Source organism: Rhinoraja longicauda, chromosome 40 (assembly GCF_053455715.1).
Source record: "Rhinoraja longicauda isolate Sanriku21f chromosome 40, sRhiLon1.1, whole genome shotgun sequence".
In the NCBI taxonomy this organism is placed as follows: domain Eukaryota; kingdom Metazoa; phylum Chordata; class Chondrichthyes; order Rajiformes; family Arhynchobatidae; genus Rhinoraja; species Rhinoraja longicauda.
Genome location: NC_135992.1, coordinates 6,332,843 through 6,355,381, shown reverse-complemented (window position 1 = coordinate 6,355,381; position 22,539 = coordinate 6,332,843). Strand labels below are relative to the sequence as shown.

At 45.8% G+C, this 22,539-nt stretch overlaps 1 protein-coding gene across 1 annotated transcript; it reads right to left on the bottom strand.

The window, feature by feature from the left end:
• Window positions 1-421: 421 nt before the first annotated feature.
• ift27 (intraflagellar transport 27 homolog (Chlamydomonas)) lies at window positions 422-17,322 on the bottom strand. The gene is made up of 7 exons (XM_078430361.1): window positions 17,144-17,322; window positions 13,431-13,510; window positions 9,889-9,948; window positions 9,180-9,239; window positions 5,053-5,170; window positions 4,280-4,389; window positions 422-1,601 (listed from the first exon to the last, which is right to left on the bottom strand). The coding sequence occupies exons 1-7, from the start codon at window positions 17,175-17,177 to the stop codon at window positions 1,503-1,505; spliced, it is 561 nt and encodes a 186-aa protein (XP_078286487.1). The 5' UTR covers window positions 17,178-17,322; the 3' UTR covers window positions 422-1,502.
• Between the last annotated feature and the right edge of the window lie 5,217 nt (window positions 17,323-22,539).

The window sequence follows — 22,539 nt, the reverse complement described above, 5'->3', positions numbered from 1 at the left end:
GAGTCGAGGCAAGGACTATCCCAACATTTAAGAAACAGTTAGACAGGTACATGGATAGGACAGGTTTGGAGGGTTATGGACCAAATGCAGGCAGGTGGGACTAGTGTAACTGGGACATGTTGGCCGGTGTGGGCAAGTTGGGCCGAAGGGCCTGTTTCCATTCTATGACTCTAGAACACTGTTCTGAAGAAAGGCTGAGAATGTTTCTCCTATGTCCTGATCAAGATATTTCCCTCAACCAACACTAAACAGGCTGCAAATGTGGAGAATTGTGGGGACAAATGTGTAGCCTTCACAGGCTGCAGATCAGAACGTCCTCAGATTGGAACAGGTGCTGAGTAAATGCAAGCTCTCTCTTGTCCCAAAGAGGAAATTGTTTCAAGACTAAAGTAAAAAGAATCGCAGCCAGTTAAATTTTACAATGTCAATATTTTTTTAATAAAATGCCTGACAAAAGGCATTTGCACCAAGGCAAATCCCTTGTATGTAAACATACTTGGCTAATAAAATTTATTCAATTCAATTCAATTCAATTGAAAAGTAACATTTCTCCACAAAACTGGACCACGGGGTTTAAACCAGTAACATGGATTCACATAATAAAATACTTCTACTTAAACCTCAAAGTAATGGAAAGCAGACTTCACTGCCTGCTAACCAGACTGTCTGCATTGGCCATGGAATGCAGGGAGAACAAATGGGACTGCGTTAAATCGAACAGTGTTACAGAAATTCCCAATCTCGCCTTCACCGTTTGAACTGAAGCAGTTTTCAGTGGCCTCTCCCTTGACGCTGTTAACACAGGAGCTTGTAACTAGTCATGTCCCAGTGGCACTCGATGCCTTTTCAGACATCACCTGGTTGACTTATTGCACGCAGGTATTTGCGAGAGTGAGAGAGAGAGAGAGATGTGAGTAGAAAGGGAAAGATAAAGACAGAGAAATGGAGTTTACATTGATACGAGGATGCACCGCTATGAAATAGAAAGTGAGTGAAGGTCAAAGCAGAGTACAGTAAACCATCGTTACAACAGACCATGGGAGGGGGGGGGGGGAGGAGTACGTTATTGCTGACTGTCTGTTATAACTGAGTAATGTATTATCACATGTAGGAAGGAACTGCAGATGCCGGTTAAAACAATAGATACAAAAATCTGAAGTAACTCAGCGGGACTGGCAGCACCTCTGGAGAGAAGGAACGGGTGACGTTTTGGCTTACTCCAGCATTTTGTGATACCTTCGATTTGAACCAGCATCTGCAGTTATTTTCCTACAAGTAGTTGAAATAAAGAACTGCAGATGATGGTTAATACTGGGTTTGGCCACTATATCCAAAATCCGTTATAAATGGGTCTATTACAACGAGGGTTTACTGGTCTAGGTTTTTGGTGCATCTGGTGAGCCATATAGGGCGAGTTCCTTGAAGAGGTGGCTGATTACAATGTAGTCACCACGCTGGGCAGAAAGAGGAAGTGACGGCCAACTGTGCGCAAGGGGGTGGTCTCACACAATGCACTGGATGTGTTCCAGCCTCTCCTCGTACATACGATGAAATGCTTTGGCCAGGCTCAGGAACGGAGCGGCGCAGTTCTCCATCTCTTTCTGGAAGTACAGAGAGTGAAAGATGTTGGGGAGTGCGGGAGAAGCCCAATCACTCACACGACCATCCCCGTCCCGGCCCTGCGGCGTGCAGCCGTCCAGACCAATCTCTGAAACGGCCTTGCTGTCATTCGTCTTTCTCACCTCCGTAAATCTCATCTTCACTTTGTGGGTTCTTCAACATAATTACACATTTCCACCTCCACCTCTTTCACTGGATTTGCCTGCATTTACTCCCTCTCCCTCTAAACCTCTGATCCCTGGGATGGCAGGACTTTCATATAAAGAAAGACTGGATAGACTAGGCTTATACTCGCTGGAATTTAGAAGACTGAGGGGGGATCTTATTGAAACATCTAAAATTCTTAAGGGGTTGGAGAGGCTAGATGCGGGAAGATTGTTCCCGATGTTGGGGAAGTCCAGAACCAGGGGTCACAGCTTAAGGATAAGGGGGAAGTCTTTTAGGACCGAGATGAGAAAACATTTCTTCACACAGAGTGGTGAGTCTGTGGAATTCTCTGCCACAGAAGGTAGTTGAGGCCAGTTCATTGGCTATATTTAAGAGGGAGTTAGATGTGGCCCTTGTGGCTAAAGGGATCAGGGAGTATGGAGAGAAGGCAGGTACGGGATACTGAGCTGGATGATCAGCCATGATCATATTGAATGGCGGTGCAGGCTCGAAGGGCCGAATGGCCTACTCCTGCACCTATTTTCTATGTTTCTAAACCTTTCCTTTCCAAGTATCTGCCCAAATGTATTTTGAGTGTTGTTATAGTATCTGCCTAAACGACCTCCTCTAGCAACTCGCTCCATATACCTACCAGCCCCTGTGTGGAAAAAGTTGTCCCTCAGGTTCCTATTAAATCTTTCCCCTCTCACCATAAACCTTTGTCATCTGGTTCTTGTTACCCCCCCCCCCCCCCACACTCTGGGTAAAAGACTTTGTGCATTCACCTTATTTATTCCCCTCATTTTATACACCTCTACATTATCACACCTCGGCCTCCTGCGCTCCAAGGAATAAAGTCCCAGCCGTTTCAACCTCTCCCTCATAGCTCAGGTCCTCAAGTCCTGGCAACATCCTCGTAAATCTCCTCTGCACTCTTTCCAGCTTAACAACATCCTTCCTACAGCAAGGTGACCGAGACTGAACACAATACTCCAGATGCGGCCTCAACAACGTCTTGTACACTGCAACATAACATCCCAACTTCTGTACTCAAAACTCCGACTGATGAAGGCCAGTTTACCAAAAGACTTCTCAACCACCCTATCTACCTGTAGCAGCACTTTCAGGAAACTATGTGCCTGCACTCCTAGATCGCTCTGTTGTACAACCCTCCCCAACACTGCCATTCACTGTGAAGGTCCTGGTTTGACTTTCCAAAATGCAACTGCTTGCATTTATCTGCATTAAACTCCATTAACCATTCCTCTGCTCACTTGTCCAGCTGATCAAGATCCTGCTGTAATATCGTACGTTTAGTTGAGTTTAGCTTATTATCACATGTACCGAGGTACAGTGAAAAGCTTTTTGTTGCATGCTAATCAGTCAGCGGAAAGTTTATACATAATTACAATCGAGCCATTGTACAGTGTACAGATACATGATAAAGGGAATAATGTTTATTCCAGTCAACCAGACTGGTTAGCAAGATAAAACTGCATCACTGAAATAAAATCTTGGCTTCAAATCAATTTCCTCAAACTCAACTGCGACAAATCTGAAATCATCATCATTGGATCAAAAACGCTCACCAAATCCACCCACAACTTCACCCTCAACATCGATGGTTTCCCAGTATCCACCTCCCCTCACATCCGGAATCTTGGAATCATCCTTGATCAAACCCTCTCCTTCGACAAACACATCAAACACATCACCAAGACAGCCTTCTTCCACCTCAAAAACATTGCCCGTCTCCATCCATCCCTCTCCTCCACAGCTGCAGAAACCCTCATCCACGCCTTCATCACCTCCCGTCTGAACTACTGTAACAGCCTCCTCTATGGTTCACCCTCAAAAATCATCAACAAACTCCAATACATCCAGAACTCCGCTGCCCGTCTACTCACCCACTCCCCGACCCGTGACCATATCACCCCTGTCCTCTACAAGCTCCACTGGCTCCACATCCCCCAGAGAATCCAGTACAAAATCCTCCTCATGACCTACAAAGCCCTCCATAACCTGGCCCCATCCTACCTGACTGACCTCCTCCACAGACACACTCCCACCCGCACCCTCCGCTCTGCTGCTGCTAACCTCCTGTCCCCCCCCCATCCGGACCAAACTCAGATCCTGGGGGGACAGGGCTTTCTCCATTGCTGCTCCCACCCTCTGGAACTCACTACCTCAAACCATCAGAGACTCCTCCTCACTCACCACATTCAAAACATCACTGAAGTCTCACCTGTTCAACACTGCCTTCAACCACTGACCGTCACCTTATTTTTCCTTTTCTGTTCGTTTACTTATTTATTTATTTATTTCTATGTTTTAGTAAACCCTGTAAAGCGTCTTTGAGTGTTTAGAAAAGCGCTATACAAATGTAATGCATTATTATTATTATTATTATTATTAAAGTCTGATTAAAGTTCGCCCCAGGGTTTTCAATGAGGTAGATAGAAGCTCAGGACCGTTCTCGAGTTAGAGGAGCAGTTTTATTCCCTGTACTTACAGCTGAGGTTTCAAAGTATTCCATGCCCTGGCAGGCTGCCCATTCCTGTGCCTGCTTGTACTCCACAATTCGCCTGCTTGCTAGATCCATTTTGTTGCCAACAAGAACTCCTACAAACCAATAAAAAAAACAATCAGACCGAGGTACCAGATTTACAGTTGAACTCTTCCCTTTGATCATGCACCGTTCCCTGCATTCATTCAGTCATTTGGTTTAGTTTATTGTCATACGTATTGAGGTAGAGTGAAAGGCTTTTGTTGGGTGCTAACCAGTCAGCGGGAAGACAATACATGATTACAATCGAGCCGTCCACAGTGTACAAATACAGGATAAAGGGAATAACGTTTAGTACAACATAAAGTCCAGTAAAGATAGTCCGTTGGTCTCCATTGAAGTAGATAGTAGCTCAGGACTGTGCTCGTTTTTTCTTAAGATCATAAGTGATAGGAGCAGAATTCGGCCATTCGGCCCATCAAGCCTATTCCACCATTCAATCATGCCTGACCTATCCTCTCCCTCCCTTCTCCAGCCTTCTCCCCATAACCTCTGACACCCGTACCAATCCAATTGTGTGATAGGATGCCTGATAACAGCTGGGAAGAAACTGTCCCTGAATCCGGAGGTGTGCGTTGTCACACTTCTACGCCTTTTGCCCGATGGGAGAGGGGAGAAGAGGGAGTGGCCCGGGTGCGACTCGTCCCTGATCATGCTGGTGGCCTCGCTGAGGCAGCGGCAATCTGCAAGCGTATCTCCAGGGTGACAGGACCACTGACCTGGCAACTGGCCGTTGGGAGACTGAGCCTGGGCTCTTTCCAGCCACTTTGTGCAGCTGCTGAAGGATGTGGCGTTGGTGATGTCGTACACAAGGCAGACAGCCCCTGCGAGATCCCACTGATTAAACAAAGCAAACACACGGCGATTTAACATTCCCGTCAATGGATTCAAACATTGCATCTCCCTGTCATTTAAGTGGCGCGGCTATTACAGGTCCTCTCCCGGTTACGAACACCAGACTTATGTACAGCTCGTGCATACAACTGTGCATTTGGGATGCCGGTGGGATGGACTTGCTGGCTGCTGCAGGCATCTTCTGCCGTGAGGGAATGTAGTTTGCAGCTACATCTGAACGGTTGAGTTAAACATAGAAACATAGAAAATAGGTGCAGGCGGAGGCCATTCGGCCTTTCGAGCCAGCACCGTCATTCAATATGATCATGGCTGATCATCCAAAATCAGTACTCCGTTCCTGTTTTCTCCCCATATCCCTTGTTTCCGTTAGCCCTAAGAGCTATATCTAACTCTCTCTTGAAAACATCCAGTGCATTGGCCTCCACTGCCTTCTGTGGCAGAGAATTCCACAGATTCTCAACTCTCTGGGTGAAAAGGTTTTTCCTCATCTCAGTCTTAAATGGCCTACCCCTTATTCTTTAACTGTGACCCCTGGTTCTGAACTCCCCCAACATCGGACACATTTTTCCTGCATCTAACCTGTGTAATCCCCTAAGAATTGTATGTTTCCATAAAATTTCTATAAAAACACCCTGGTTTAACTACATGTTGCCCTTGGTTGACCTGTGTTTTATTTAAATACATTGTCAGTGGCTGCATTTAGGGCTTGCAAACTATTCGGGTTGCAAACAGTCCTCAGCAGCAGAACCCTGTCCTATCCTGGGAGGTATCTATCAACCCACTTCCTTCACAACACCAGTGACCTAGATTCAATCCACCACCTCTTCCAGCTTTCTCCCCCCCCCATACTACAACCAGTCTGAAGAAGGGTCCTAACCCAAAACATTGGCTATTCATATTCTCCACAGATGCTGCCTGACCCGCTGAGTTACTCTGGCACTTTGTATCTTTCCTTGGTAAACCAGCATCTATCGTTCCTTGTTTCTACATGTATGGAGTTTGCATGTTTACCCTGTGACCACGTGGGTTTCCTCTGCGTCCTGCGATTTCTTCCTATGTCCCAAAGACGTGCCAGTTGATGGTTGAACTAGTCATTGTAAATTGTCCCTGCATATATTTAAATGTGCAGGTGAGTGGTAGAAACTGGGGGGCAGTAGATGAGAATGTTAGGGAGAATGCAAAATAGGATTAAGGGGTAGGATTAGTGTAAATGGATGTTGTTGCAAACTCGGTGGGCTGAAGGGCCTGCTTCCATCCTGCATTTCCTCCTGACCATAGCTCTAGCCCTCTGGAGCTGCCTAAATAAAAATTGACTGCAGCAATTTAAGAAGCCAGATCTCCAGTGCCTTCTCAAGATCAATTAGAGATGCTCCATAAATACTGGCCTAGTCAGCAATGCCCACATAAGTAAAGTGAATAAGGCACAGCGGATGCGGCGGTAGAGTTGCTGCTTTACAGCGCCAGAGACCCGGGTTCCATCCTGACTATGGCTGCCGTCTGTGTGGAGTTTGCACGTTCTCCCTGTGCTCCAGTTTCCTCCCACATTCCAAAGACGCCGATTAATTGGCTTCAGTAAATTGTCCCTGGTGTGTAGATAGAACTAGTATAGGGGAGATCGCTCGACAGCGTGGACCTGGTGGGCTGAAGGGCCTATTTCCACACAGTATCTTTTTTTTAAAAACTAAGAAAATAAATTATCTCAGAAGGGCTGCAATCAACTGTGCATAGCCTGAGGCCTCAGTGCAATATTCAAATAGGCAAGTTCCAAAGCAAAAGACAACACTGTGTGACACCATGTGTAGGAAGGAACTGCAGAAGCTGGTTTACACTGAAGATAGACACAAAATGCTGGAGTAACTCAGCGGGACAGACCGCATCTCTGGATAGAAGGAATGGGTGACATTTCGCGTAGAGTCTGAAGAAGGGGCTCGACCCGAAACATCGCCCATTCCTTCTATCCAGGGATGCTGCCTGTCCCGCTGAGTGAATCCAGCATTTTGCGTCTATCTACTGTGTGACACCGGGTGTACTAAAGTGAACTAAACTAAAGTGAAATACCTTGGTTTAACTAATTGTTGCCGTTGGTTGACAATGGATAAGGGAAACAAGAAAGGAATGCTGCTACATTCTTAACTTTAAAAAGGACCAGGTCTCTACCGTAACAGCAGAATGTAGAAACATGGAACTGCAGATTCTGGTTACAAAAAAAAAGACACAAAGTGCTGGAGTAGCTCAGTAGGTCAAACAGCATCACTGGAGAAAAGGAATAGGCGACGTTTTATAGACAATAGGTGCAGGAGGAGACCATTCGGCCCTTCGAGCCAGCACCGCCATTCAATGTGATCATGGCTGATCATTCTCAATCAGTACCCCGTTCCTGCCTTCTCCCCATACCCCCTGACTCCGCTATCCTTAAGAGCTCTATCTAGCTCTCTCTTGAATGCATTCAGAGAATTGGCCTCCACTGCCTTCTGAGGCGAAGAGTTCCACAGATTCACAACTCTCTGACTGAAAAGGTTTTTTCTCATCTCTGTTCTAAATGGCCTACCCCTTATTCTTAAACTGTGGTCCCTGGTTCTGGACTCCCCCAACATTGGGAACATGTTTCCTGCCTCTAACGTGTCCAACCCCTTAATAATCTTATATGTTTCAATAAGATCCCCTCTCATCCTTCTAAATTCCAGTGTATACAAGCCTAGTTGCTCCAGTCTTTCAACATACGACAGTCCCGCCTTTCCGGGAATTAACCTAGTAAACCTACGCTGCACGCCCTTCAATAGCAAGAATATCCTTCCTCAAATTTGGAGACTAAAACTGCACACAGTACTCCAGGTGCGGTCTCAACTGGAGAAGGACCTCTTTGCTCCTATACTCAACTCCTCTTGTTATGAAGGCCAACATTCCATTGACTGTCTGAAGGGTCTCGCCCGAAACGTCACCTATTCCTTTTCTCCAGAGAAGCTGTCTGACCCGCTGAGCTACTCCAGCTTTTTGTGTCTATCTTCAGTTTCAACCAGCATCTGCAGTTCCTTCCTAAGCAGCCCCGGAGAATGTGGAAAGGTGACATCTTGGGTCAGGAACCTTCTTAGGACTGATGGAGTGCGTGTCTTGAAATGGATTATGTATTCTTCAGACCTGAACCTGAAACATCCGTGTTCTCCGGGGATGCTGCCTGACCCGCTGAGTTACTCCAGCACGCGCAGCTGGGCTTTCAGATGCAAACAGCACAATAAAGAGGAGCTATCAAATCAGGAACTCATTTTGAACCCAATCGGAGTTAAGAAAAACGAACAAAAGAAAGAGCATTTACACGAGATTGCATTCAAACACCTGCCAGCCCAGGAAAAGTTTAGTGCCTGCGTTCATTTAATTGACAGTCATCTAGTGTAGCTGCAGTAGCATGCAATAGGGAGGTTCATCCCTGGGAATCAAAACATCCACAGATGCTGGAAACCCGACTTAAAAACAGAGGACGCAAAATGTGGGAGTAACTCAGCGGGTCAGGCAGCATCTCTGTAGAACATGGATAGGTGACGTTTGCGGTCGGAACCCTTCTTCAGGTTGTCGACCCGAAACGTTGCCTATTCATATTTTTCCAAGGATGCTGCCTGGCCCACTGAGTTACTCCAGCACTTTGTGTCCTTTCGTGTATTGACCGGCATCAGTAGTTCATTGTTTCTACATACTTAAAAACAGGGAATGCTGAAAACACTCAGCAGGCCAGGCAGCATCTACGGAAAGGGAACAGAGTTAACACATCAGGTTGAAGACGCTTCTTTTTCCACAGATGCTGCCTGACCTACTGAATGTTTCTAGCATCTTCAGTTTTTATCTTCAGTCTTCTTTAGGAATACTTTTGCACTGTAGCCCTTATATTGCATCACAGCGCTGATGGAAGAGACCTAATATTAAATGATCCTGCCTGCCCTATGTGGCACACAATTAGCAAGGGTGTTCCATCGAGAGTTAAATCATTAAGCGATCACCGTACTTGACTTTCCACCATGTCATTGAAGATTTCTTTTCCAGAAGAATCAAACAGGAAAAGTTCCTGGGCACAGAAAAGAGAGAGAATATAACAAATCAATGTCCAGTTGCTAAAAGTCATACGAAACAGAAGCAGTTGGAAAATTTAAAAAACACTGCATATGCTGGAAGTCTAAAACACTAAAATGTAATGCTGGTAAAAAGGGCGGCATGGTGGAACAGCGGTAGAGCTACTGCCTTACAGCACCAGAGACCCGGGTTCCATCCTGTCTAGGGGTGCTTGTCCGTACGGAGTTTGTACGTTCGCCCCGTGACCTGCGTGGGTTTTCTCCGGGTGTTCCGGTTTCCTGCCACACTCCAAAGACATACAGGTTTGTAGGTTAATTGGCTCATTAAATGTAAAATTGTCCCTGGTGTGCGTAAGATCGTGTTAGTGTGCGGGGATCGCTGGTCGGTGTGGACTCGATGGGCCTGTTTTCGCACCGTTATCTCTAAACTAAATTAAACTAGACTAAAACTCAGCATATCAGAAAGACATCCACTCCAGTGGGAAGAGAAACTGCCAAAGTTTCAGAAGGGTCGCCAACCCGAAATGTTGACTGTTTCTCTTTTCACTGATGCTGCCTGACTTGCAGAGTTTTGCCAGCATTTTCTGTTTTTGTACCGAACAGAACCTTTCAGGCAGAATGATCAAATGTTTCTTAATTACTCACCACACTGTCCGAGGTGTCTGGTATGAGGACTGGATTTACAAAGACATCCACTCCAGTTGTCTAAGTAGGGAAAAGAGTGTTAGTAGGTTCAATTTCCATACCAATCTGTAACCTCACCAACTAGACCTCAATAAATCAACCATATTTACAAACCTCATACCCAAATAAAGCGCTGAAAGTTGCATCCATGATCGGGATGATGGCGGCTTTGTGATCAAGTTACCAGTAATCTAGAAGTCTGTACAAACAATCCAGAGATCAGACGTTAGTCTGAAGAAGGGTCTCGACCCGAAACGTCGCCCATTCCTTCTCTCCTGAGATGCTGCCTGACCTGCTGAGTTACTCCAGCATTTTGTGAATAAACACCTTCGATTTGTACCAGCATCTGCAGTTATTTTCTTACACTAGACGTTAGTTTAGAGATACAGCACAGAAATAGACCCTTCGGCTCACCAAGTCCACGCCAGCCATCGATCACCCATTCACATTAGTTCTATGTTATCCCTCTTTCTCATCCACTCTGTACACACTAGGGCAATTTACAGAGGCTGATTAACCTATAAACCTGCACGTCTTTAGGATGTGGGAGGAAACCGGAGCACCCGGAAAAAAACCCATTCGGTCTCAGGGAGAATGTGCAAACTCCACAGAGACAGCCCCCAGGGTCAAGATCTCCCGCAAAACCAGGTCTCTGGCACTGTGAGGCATCAGCTCGACCAGCTGCTCCACTATGCAGCCTGAATCTCCGGGTGTTCCGGTTTCCTCCCACACCCCAAAGACGTACAGGTTGTAGGTTGACATAGAATGCTGGAGTAACTCAGTGGGACAGGCAGCACCTCTGGAGAGAAGGAATGGGTGACGCTTCGGGTCGAGACCCTTCTTCAGTCTGAGAGATGCTGTCTGTCCCGCTGAGTTACTCCAGCATTTTGTGTCCATCTTTGATTTAAACCAGCATCTGCAGTTCTTTCCTACACAGCTTTGTAGGTTAATTTGCTATGATAAGTTGCAAACTTGTCCTTAGTGCGTGCAAGTTAGTCGGTCTATGGCGTGATCGCTGGTCGGTGCAGACTCGGTGGGCCGAAGAGCCTGTTTCCATGCTGTATCTCTAAAGTCTAAAACTCCTGGCAACATCCTCGTGAACCTTCCCTGCACGCTTTCCAGCATGAATTTGCCTTCAGCCAGTTTGTCTCTTGCCTGACTCAGCCTTGTTTATGACAGATGCACTTTGCTTTTTGACTGAACACAAAATCAGCCTCCTTGTGATTGCACCATGTCCAAACTTTGCTTTAAAGCGTGTCTCAGCAAACAGGGGAGGACAACAGCTGCTCCAAGCAGGTTGCCACCCTCCACTCAAGGTCTTTTTTGAGACAACAAACTGCATGCATCGTCAGCACAGGGGGAGCAATTAGGCCATCTCCCAAACGTTTTCATCGTCCAAGCTCTCAAATTCTTGTAATTTCTCAATTCAACCTGAAGTGACAGGTCCGGAACGTTCTAGTCCCCCCCCCCTCCAAAAGCAAAAACTGCAAATCTCGGAAATCTGAAATAAAAATAAAAAACGTCGTACTCGGCTGGTCAGGCAGCTTCTGTGAAGGGAATGTTTCACAGATGCTGTCCGACCTGCTGAGGGTTTTCAATATTTTCTGTTTTTCATTTTTAATCTTTGTCTGCTTTCACCTTCAAACCTCCTTCCTGACTGCAGGTACTATCACAACTTTAAAGAAACTGTAGGAGCCATTTATGCTTAATTCAGTTATTGTCATTGTGTTATGGCTATGTTTTAATATTTCTAGTTTATGTCTTTTTTGCCTGCTTGTGGGTGTGACTTAATGCGTAATTGGGAGTGCCTAGATGGGAGGAGGCTAGTGTGTCGACAGAGGTTGTGGGTCAGTTTAGATTCGGAGGATGGTGAGCATACAGTTCTTTACCACACGCGCTCGTACCATACGCTTGTATCATCTATATTTGTAAGAACCATATGGTAATAACTGCAAGAATTCTAGATATTGTTTGAAGAAGAAACAGTTGATAAAGTACGGAAACTGACGAATTGCTCTATGATTTGTGCTACTTTAATAAAACCAATTAATGAAGAAAAGAAGTTTGGAAGATTCGTTTTGTCATATCAGGGTGCGACGTGTGCGTAAGCTATAACTACATTTCATCCCCGAGAAGTAATGGCTATCGAAGTGGGATTTCAAGATGGTATAGAAATTGCCATTACAGAAACATTTAGACAGGTACATGGATAGGATAGGTTTATAGGGATATGGGCCAAGGCAGGCACGTGGGACTAACGTAAATCGGACATGTTGGTCGGCATGGGCAAGTTGGGCCAAAGGGCCTGTTTCCATGCTGTATAGCTCTGGAACCAAGCTATTGTGCAACATGCATTGGGACAACCATTGGTGTCAAATTTCTTTCTATATTCCTACCTTGCATCAAGCCTTGTTCAAACATCAGGCCAATACTTGTAATGCCCACATTGCAAATTACTGGACTGGAATCCAATCTTTTTTTCAAAATCCCTCCTCTTTCAACTTCGAGGTATCCACACATATCCACCTGCGCCATTTTGCACATCCCCAATTTTTAATGCTCTGGCATTGGTAGTCTTCAGCCTAAATTCTGGAATACTCACCCTAAAACTCAACTTTTTTTCTTAAGACACTCCTGAATAGATAGATTATAGAACGGTACAGCACAGAAACAGGCCCTACAACCCACAATGTCTGTGCCGAACACGTTAAACCAGTCTCCTTTGCTTGCATGTGACCCATTTCTGCATTATAAATGTGCCCATAAAAAAGCCTATAAAATGCCACAATCAAATCTGCCTCCACCACCACCCCAGCAGTGCCTTCCAGGAACCCACCATCCTCTGCTTAAAAAACTTGCCCAATACCCTGACACAAACCTCTGCTCATTTATCTCTAAAGAGATTTTCAAAGAGAAATTCTTTGAGGAGTTCGACATTTTAAAGGCTTTATATAATTAAACTTATTTTTAGGATGCCAACGTAAAAAAAGATTCTCATGATCAGCCTCAATTGTCAAGACCTGTTAAATACGAATTTCCTGCCTTATTTATTTACAAGGCCCAAAATGCATCAACTGAGGGAACGGGAATATAGTTTTGACATAAGGGGTTATTGGGCACATTAGGTGGTGCAGCGGTGGAGTTGCTGCCTTACAGCGCCAGAGACCCGGGTTCGAACCTGACTATGAGTGCTGTCTGTATGGAGTTTATACATTCTCCCTGTGACCGCGTGGATTTTCTCCGAGTCCTTCTGTTTCCTCACACAGGTTTGTCGGTTAGTTGCAAATGGTTCTTAATGTGTAGATAGTGCTAATGTACGAGGATGGCTGGTCGGCGCGGACTTGGTGGGCCACAGGACATGTTTCTGCGCTCTATCTCTAAAGTCTAACGGTCAGCCTGGATGGAATAGAATGGCTAAGCAAACTCGAAGCTGAATGGCCCTTCAAATAAACATCACTTCTGGAGTTTTTTCCAATGCTAAAAAAACAGATTTATAGACTTACCAAGGTATAATTTTTCAGAAAATGAGCACTTTCACTACGGAACACTTGCATCAAAGCACTTTTCCCAACAGTGGAGTCGCCTAAAGGAGAGAGTTGAATAACAACGTTAAAAAGACTTACAATACACACAATTTAGTGGAATATGGTAGAAAAATAGAAAATACTGGGGAATACACAGCAGGATAGGCGGCATCAGTGGAAAGAAAAACCTTATATCAAAGGTGTAGAATCCTTCATCACAGGCGGCACGGTTGCTGCCAGGGACCCGGGTTCGATCCTGACTACGGGTGCTTGCCTATACGGAGTTTGTACGTTCTCCCCGTGACCTACATGGGCTTTCTCCGAGATCTTCGGTTTCCTCCCACATGCCAAAGACGTAGTTTGTAGGTTAATTGGCTTGGTATAAATGAAAAAATTGTCCCTAATATATGTAGGATAGCGTTAATATGTGGGGATCGCTGGTCGGCACGGACCCAGTGGGCCAAAGGGCCTGTTTCCGTGCTGTAAACTAAAAATCAGAAACTTTGACAAAAGGATTCTAATCTGAAATATCAACTATTGATCTTTCTACAGATGCTGCCGGATGTAATTGAATTGAATTGAATAAGTTTATTGGCCAAGTATGTGCACATACAAGGAATGTGCCTTGGTGCTCCGCTCGCATGTAGCATACAGTAAACAATTAAGGATAAAGCATAAAACATTAAAACATTAAGAATAAAACATTCTAGTTTAAACATGTGAGTGAAATAAACCAGAGCAATAGGAGGCTACAGACTTTTGGTTATTGAGTAGAGCTATTACTCGCGGAAAAAAATCTGTTTTTATGTCTGGCTGTGGCTGCTTTGACGGAGTCCTCTTCCAGAGGGAAGTGCTTCAAAGAGTTTGTGGCCAGGGTGGGAGGGGTCTGAGATGATCTTGCCCGCTGGCTTCCTGGCCCTTGCAGTGTACAGTTCTTCAATGGGGGGGGGGGGGGGGAGAACATTGCAGCCAACAACCTTCTCAGCTGGTTGAACAATTCGTTGCAGCCTCCGGATGTCGTGCTTGGTGGCTGAGCCAAACCAGACCATGATGGAGAAGGTGAGGACAGACTCTACAACATTCTCCAACATTCTTGATTTATATTTTGGATTTCCAGTATGTGCATTTTTTCTGTATACTGGAATATGGTAGAATATGACTGTACCAGTAATCCAGAAGTTGCTATTAATAATCCAATTTAAATCTCAGTAAGATAGATCTTCCGCCCAGCAGTTCACCACTTGATTCATCAGCGCACTTCATGGTGAACTTAATTTTTGCAGACCTTTGTCCCCCTTGTCCTACCATTGACAGTTTGATTGATTGCAAGATACAACATGGAGTCCACTGAGTCCACACTGACTATCAATCACCCGTTCAGGCTAAATGTAGAAACAAAGAACTGCAGGTGCCGATTTACACCAAAGAGAGACACAAGGTGCTGGAATAACTCAGCAGGTCAGGCAGCATCTCTAGAGAAAAAAGACGAGTGACGTTTCAGGTTGGGACCCTTCTTCAGTGTCGACCCGAAACATCGCCCATCCTTTTTCACCAGAGATGCTGCCTGACCCGCTGAGTTACTCCAGCACTTTGTGTCTACCTGTTCACTAGTACTACCCTATCTTACTTTCACTCCATTTCTTACACACACTGAGCAATTTACAGAAGCCAACTAACCTACGAACCGGCACGCATTTTAGATGTGGGAGAAAATTGGAGCATCCAGTGGAAAGTCACCTGGTCACAGGAAGAACGTGCAAACTCCACACAGACATCTCCCCAGGTCAGGTTTCTGATGCTGCGAGGCAGCGCCTCTCCTAGATGTCCAACTGTGCTGCCCATACCTATTTAAATGCAATTCTGGTTCTTAGGGGACCCAGGGAAGGGTCCTAGTGTGCTGAGGTCAACAGGTCCTCTCTGCAATCATCATTAAAGGACAAAGTGATGGAGCAACTCAGTGGCTCAGGCTGCATCTCTGGAGACCATGGATAGGTGACATTTTAGGTCCGGACCTGACTGACGAAGAGAGGAAGAAAGCTGGAAGAGAGGTGGAAGGAAACAAAACCTGGCTGGTATTCGGTTGATACAGGTGAGAGGAAAGGAAAAAGGGTTCCGACCCAAAACGTCATATATCCATGTTCTCCAGAGATGCTGCCTTACCCACTGAGGTACTCCAGCACTTTGTGTCTTTTTTTCTGTAAACTGGCATCTGCAGTTCCTTGTATCCATCATTAAAGAAAGTCTGTTACTATCATGTACTATCAGAGGGATCTGGCCCTGCAGATCATAGCATTTGCTCCCCCTCCCATTCCCACACTGACCTTTCTGAATCCCCCTCCCATTCCCACACTGAACAGTCTGAAGAAGGGTCTCTACCCGAAACGTCACCCATTCCTTCTCTCCCGAGATGCTGCCTGACCTGCTGAGTTACTCCAGCATTTTGTGAATAAACCCACACTGACCTTTCTGCCCTGGGCCTTTCTCCACTGTCAGAGTGAGGCCCAACACAAACTGGAGGAACAGCACCTCATATTTCGCTTGGGCAGCTTACAACCCAGCGGTATGAATATTGATTTATCCAACTTCATAATCCTTGCTTTCCCTCTCTCTCCGTCTCTCCCCCACCCTAGTTCTCCGACTAGTTTCACTGTCCTCCTGATTAATTTAACTGATTGTATGCCTCGTTGTCATCTTCCCCTCAGCTAACAATGAACCATTCTACGTTTCACCATCTGCTTTGATCTGTCCTGTTCACACCTTACTCCTCCATACCTTATCTCAAGTCTATCTCTCCCCTGACTCTCAGTCTGAAGAAGGGTCTCGACCCGAAACATCACCTATTCCTTCTCTCCTGACGGGTACCCGTAAAAGGGACCACATCACCCCGATTCTGGCCTCTCTACACTGGCTCCCAGTATGGTACAGAATCAACTTCAAGCTCCTCCTATTCACATACAAAGCCCTAAACGGGCTTGCCCCCCCCCCCCCCCCCCCCCCATATCAAAAATCTTCTAACCCACCACTCTATCTCCAGGTCCCTCAGACCAACTTGGGGCTACTCACTATCCCGCGTTTATTTTTAGATTTAGAGATACAGCGCGGAAACAGGCCCTTCGGCCCACCGAGTCCGCGCCGCCCAGCGATCCCCGCACACCAACACTATCCTACACACACCAGGGACAATTTTTACATTTACCCAGCCAATTAACCTTACATACCTGTACGTCTTTGGAGTGTGGGAGGAAACCCAAGATCTCGGGAGAAAACCCACGCAGGTCACGGGGAGAACGTACAGACGGCGCCCGTAGTCGGGATCGAACCCGGGTCTCCGGCGCTGCGTTCGCTGTAAGGCGGCAACTCTACCGCTGCGCCACCGCGGTCTAGGCTTGAGCTCAGGGGTGACCGCGGTTGCAGCTCCTAGACTGTGGAACAGCATCCCTCTCCCCATCAGAACTGTCCCCTCCATCCACTCCTTTAAGTCCAGGCTCAAAACCTATTTCTACTCCCTGGCGTTTGAGGCCCTCTGAGGGGGGGGGGCGCTGTGAACTGTTTATGTATGTGCTGTTATGTTTGTGAGCCACTGTATGTTCGTTGTCTTAGTACCTGAACTGATGTACAGCACTTTGGTCAACGTGGGTTGTTTTTAAAATGTGCTGTACAAATAACATTGACTTGACTTAAACTGCTCTTACCGGCCAGGAGGCATTTGGCGCGCAGTTTCACCATGGCTGCCACTGGTAGCTCGCTAGCCGGTTAACTCGATCAACGCAAACCTAAACATTGGAAAAACCTGGCCGCAATTTATCAATAAGCTGCTCTTCAAAAAAAAAAAAAACCCCCGCCCAGCTCCGCTTCAGGCTTCCATTGCGGCCTTGGTTACCGCTCCCCCGGCAACCGCTGAACCCGCCCCCCTTCTCCGGATGTCCCGCCTCCAACCCTCCTTCGCATTGGTCACCAGCCGTGTCGCTCGTATTCCACGCCATTTAATTGGCTTATTCCGTGTCATTCAAACCATTCGCACCGCCCCTACTTCCTCTGGTCCCAGAGAAGAACCCAGAGGTGGCAATGTATTTACATTTTGCAAAGAACTATTCATGCTTGTGCACTTCAATTTTACATTCATGCTGCCTACTCCAGCATTTTGTGAAATAAATACCTTCGATTTGTACCAGCATCTACAGTTATTTTCTTACATTCAAGATGGATTCATTATTTAGCATTCAACCTCTTGAGTCAGGGAATCAACACAGGCATATCTTAACATCTTATCTGCAATTCCTTTTATCCACATCTTAACTTGGCTTGATCTCCATTAGGAGACTGTGTAGGGAGGAACTGCAGATAGATGATGGTTTAGACAATAGGTGCAGGAGTAGGCCATTCGGCCCTTCGAGCCAGCACCGCCATTCAATGTGATCATGGCTGATCATTTGCACCGAAGAGAGACACAAAATGCTGGAGTAGCACAGCGGGGCAGGCAGCCTCTCTGGATAGAAGAAATGGGTGACGTTTCTTGTCGAGACCCTTCTTCAGACACCCAATCCTTCTATCCAGAGATGCTGCCTGTCCTGCCGAGTTACTCCAGCATTTTGTGTCCGACGTCCCCGACTCATCCCTCGTCCAGTTTTCTTGCATTTTGTTTCTTCACAGTCTGCTATTCACCGCCCCAAACCATCACACAAAACAACCTCCCTTCCATTGACTCCATCTAAGCTTCACACTGTCTCGGCAAGGCAATAGACAATAGGTGCAGGAGTAAGCCATTCGGCCCTTTGAGCCAGCACCACCATTCAGTGTGATCATGGCTGATCATTCTCAATCAGTACCCCGTTCTTGCCTTCTCCCCATACCCCCTGACTCCGCTATCCTTAAGAGCTCTATCAAGCTCTCTCTTGAATGCATTCAGAGAATTGGCCTCCACTGCCTTCTGAGGCAGAGAATTCCACAGAGTTACAACTCTCTGATTGAAAAAGTTTTTCCTCATCTCCGTTCTAAATGGCCTACCCCTTATTCTTAAACTGTGGCCCCTGGTTCTGGACTCCCCCAACATTGGGAACATGTTTCCTGCCTCTAACGTGTCCAACCCCTTAATAATCTTATATGTTTCGATAAGATCCGCTCTCATCCTTCTAAATTCTAGTCTATACAAGCCTAGTCTTTCAACTTAGACTGGACCAGAATAAAGACCACCAGAATAATCAAGGAGGCTCCCACGGTCACTCCCTCTCCCATCAGGCAAGAGGTACAGAAGTATGAAAACATACTTCAGATTCAGGGACAATATCAGTAAACATCATTCCTTTTTTCATGTATCTGTACACTGGTGGCTAGATTGTAATCATGCAGTCATTCAGCTGACTAGTTAGCATGCAACAAAAGCTTTTCATGTACCTTGGTACCTGTGATAATAAACTAAACATGTGACAAAAAAACTAAACATTTAAGTCTCCTTTTTTATGCCATGATCTTGTGCTGCAAACGTGGAAGCCCATGATCACCCAATGACTCAACTTTATTGTATAAGTTCACAAGGGGAATAGCTAGGGTAGATGCTAGGGGAATCCAGAACCAGAGGATTAGCATTAAGGTGAGTCGTTAAAAATTCAATAGGAATCTGCAGGGCAATTTATACCACACCGAGGGTGGTGAGTGTGAGAAATGAGCTGCTAGAGGAGGAAATTTAGGGAGAAAATTTAGGAAGATTTGAAAGGCATTTGGACAGGTACATGGATAGGAAACGTTTTGTGGGATATGGGCAGGTGGGACAAGTGTAGACGGGGCACCTTGGTCAGCGTGGGTAAGCTTGGTGACTCTCTTCAATAAGCCTGTCAGTCCCATTCCCAAATATTTGCAGTAAACCTGCAAATTATTTTGCCTTGTGCCTTGTTTTCTTTTAAAGTACAGATTTCCACCTTCCTTAGGCTCATACCTACAAATGTTTCCACCAATGGGAGTCTAGGACTGGATGACATAGCCTCAAAATTAAAGGACCATCTTTTAAGGAGACGAGGAGAAATTTCTTCAGTCAGAGGGTGGTGAATTCTTTAGTCAGAGTGGAATTCTTTGCCACATTAGGCTGTGGAGGCCGTCAGTGGATATTTTTAAGGCAGAGAGATAGATTCTTGACAAGTATCAGGGGTTATTGGGAGAAGGCAGGAGAATGTGTTTAGGAGGGATAGATCAGCCATGATTGAATGGCAGACGATGGGCCAAATGGTCTAATTCTCACGCAATGACTTCTAGACCTAGACACTCCCACTAGTGGAAACATCCTCTCCACATCCACTCTATCCAAGCCTTTCACTATTCTGTGTTTCAATGAGGTCCCCCCTCATTCTTCTAAACTCCAGCGAGTGCGGGCCCAGTGCCGACAAACGCTCATCATAGGTTAACCTACTCATTCCTGGGATCATTCCTGTGAATGCCTTCCGGGACCCTCTCCAGAGCCAGCATATCCTTCCTCAGACATGGTGCCCAAAATTGCTCAAAAAAGGCGTAGGATATGAAATTAATGCAGAAAGGCATGATGGTTTGCACACCATGGGCCAATAGGCCACAGTAGGAACTTTTTCTTTGTAAACAGTGCCAAAATATGGCGACTGTGCATTTGTGGGTTGTGCAAAGAACTTCAGTGTGCACATTTGACACTAAAGAACCATTGAAAGGACAATAGACAATAGGTGAAGGAGGAGGCCATTCAGCCCTTCGAGCCAGCACCGCCATTCAATGTGATCATGGCTGATCATTCTCAACCAGTACCCCGTTCCTGCCTTCTCTCCATATCCCCTGACTCCGCTATCCTTAAGAGCTCTATCCAGCTCTCTCTTGAATACATTCAGGGAATTGGCCTCCACTGCCTTCTGAGGCAGAGAATTCCACAGATTCACAACTCTCTGACTGAAAAAGTTTTTCCTCATCTCAGTTCTAAATGGCCTACCCCTTATTCTTAAACTGTGACCCCTTGTTCTGGACTCTCCCAACATTGGGAACATGTTTCCTGCCTCTAACGTGTCCAACCCCTTAATAATCTTTTTACGTTTCGATAAGATCTCCTTTCATCCTTCTAAATTCCAGTGTATGCAAGCCTAGTCGCTCCAGTCTTTCAACATATGATAGTCCCGCCATTCCGGGAATTAACCTAGTAAACCTACGCTGCACGCCCTCAATAGCAAGAATATCCTTCCTCAAATTTGGAGACCAAAACTGCAACCAGTACTCCAGGTGCGGTCTCACTAGGGCCCTGTACAACTGCAGAAGGACCTCTTTGCTCCTATACTCAACTCCTCTTGTTATGAAGGCCAACATTCCATTAGCTTTCTTCACTGCCTGCTGTACCTTTCAGTGACTGATGCACTAGGACACCCAGATCTCGTTGTACGTCCCCTGTTCCTAACTTGACACCATTCAGATAATACTCTGCCTTCCTATTCTTACCACCAAAGTGGATAACCTCACACTTATCCACATTAAACTGCATCTGCCATGCATCCGCCCACTCACACAACCTGTCCAAGTCACCCTGCAACCTCATTGCATCTTCCAGTTCACACTACCACCCAGCTTTGTATCATCTGCAAATTTGCTAATGGCACTTTTAATCCCTTCATCCAAGTCATTAATGTATATTGTAAATAGCTGCGGTCCCAGCACCGAGCCTTGCAGTACCCCACTAGTTACTGCCTGCAATTCTGAAAGGGACCCATTTATCCCCACTCTTTGCTTTCTGTCTGTCAACCAATTTTCTATCCATGTCAGTACCCTACCTCCAATACCATGTGCTCTACATTTGCCCACTAATCTCCTATGTGGAACCTTGTCAAAGGCTTTCTGAAAGTCAAGGTACACCATATCCACCGGCTCTCCCCTGTCAATTTTCTTGGTTACATCCTCAAAGAATTCCAGAAGACTAGTCAAGCATGATTTCCCCTTCGTAAATCCATGCTGACTCGGAACAATCCTGTTACTACTATCCAAATGCTCCGCAATTTCGTCTTTTATAATTGACTCCAGCATCTTCCCGACCACTGATGTCAAACTAACTGGTCTATAATTTCCTGTGGGCCAACATTAGCTACCCTCCAATCCACAGGAACTGATCCTGAATCTATAGAACATTGGAAAATGATCCACAATTCCTAGCGCCACCTCCTTAAGTACTCTGGGATGCAGACCATCAGGCCCTGGGGATTTATCAGCCTTCAGTCCCATCAGTCTACCCAACACCATTTCCTGCCTAATGTGGATTTCCTTCAGTTCCTCCGTCACCCTAGGATCTCTGGCCACTAGAACATCTGGGAGATTGCTTGTATCTTTCTAAGTGAAGACAGATCCAAAGTACCGGTTCAACTCGTCTGCCATTTCCTTGTTTCCCATAATAAATTCCCCCGCTTCTGTCTTCAAGGGACCCACATTTGCCTTGACTATTTTTTTCCTCTTTACATACCTAAGGAAGCTTTTACTATCCTCCTTTATATTATTGACTAGTTTACCCTCGTACCTCATCTTTTCTCCCCGTATTGCCTTCTTAGTCATCTTCTGTTGCTCTTTAAGAGTCCCAATCCTCTGGCTTCCCACTCTTCTTTGCTTTGTTGTACTTCTGCTTTTATTTTTATGCTGTCCTTGACTTCCCTTGTCAGCCAGATGTCTCTTACTCCCCTTGGAGTCTTTCCTCCTCTTTGGGATAAATTGATCCTGCAACTTCTGCATTATTCCCAGGAATACCTGCCATTGCTGTTCCATCTTCCCTGCGAGGGCCTCCTTCCAGTCAATTCTGGCCAGCTCCTGCCTCATGCCTCTGTAATCCTCTTTGCTATACTGTAATACTGACACTTCCGATTTTCCCTTCTCCTCTCAATTTGTAGTTAAACTTATCATATTGTAATCACTGCATCCTAATGGCACTTTTACCTCGAGTCCCCTTATCAGATCAGGTTCATTACACAACACTAAATCCAGAATTGCCTTCTCCCTAGTAGGCTCCAGTACAAGCTGTTCTAAGAATCCATCTCGGAGACATTCCACAAACTCTTTCCTGGGGTCCATTACCAACCTGATTTTCCCAGTCTACCTGTCTCTGCTATACAACTGA

What these genes read in the sequence shown, in the direction of transcription:
- ift27 (XM_078430361.1), bottom strand. Translation starts at nt 17,177, where the DNA reads ATGGTGAAACTGCGCGCCAAATGCCTCCTGGCCG. An exon ending in TCCCAACGGCCAGTTGCCAG is followed by an intron (nt 4,390 to 5,052) that starts GTCAGTGGTCCT and finishes ATTGGTTTGTAG; the next exon opens with GAGTTCTTGTTGGCAACAAA. An exon ending in AATACTTTGAAACCTCAGCT is followed by an intron (nt 1,602 to 4,279) that starts GTAAGTACAGGG and finishes CTGTACTTCCAG; the next exon opens with AAAGAGATGGAGAACTGCGC.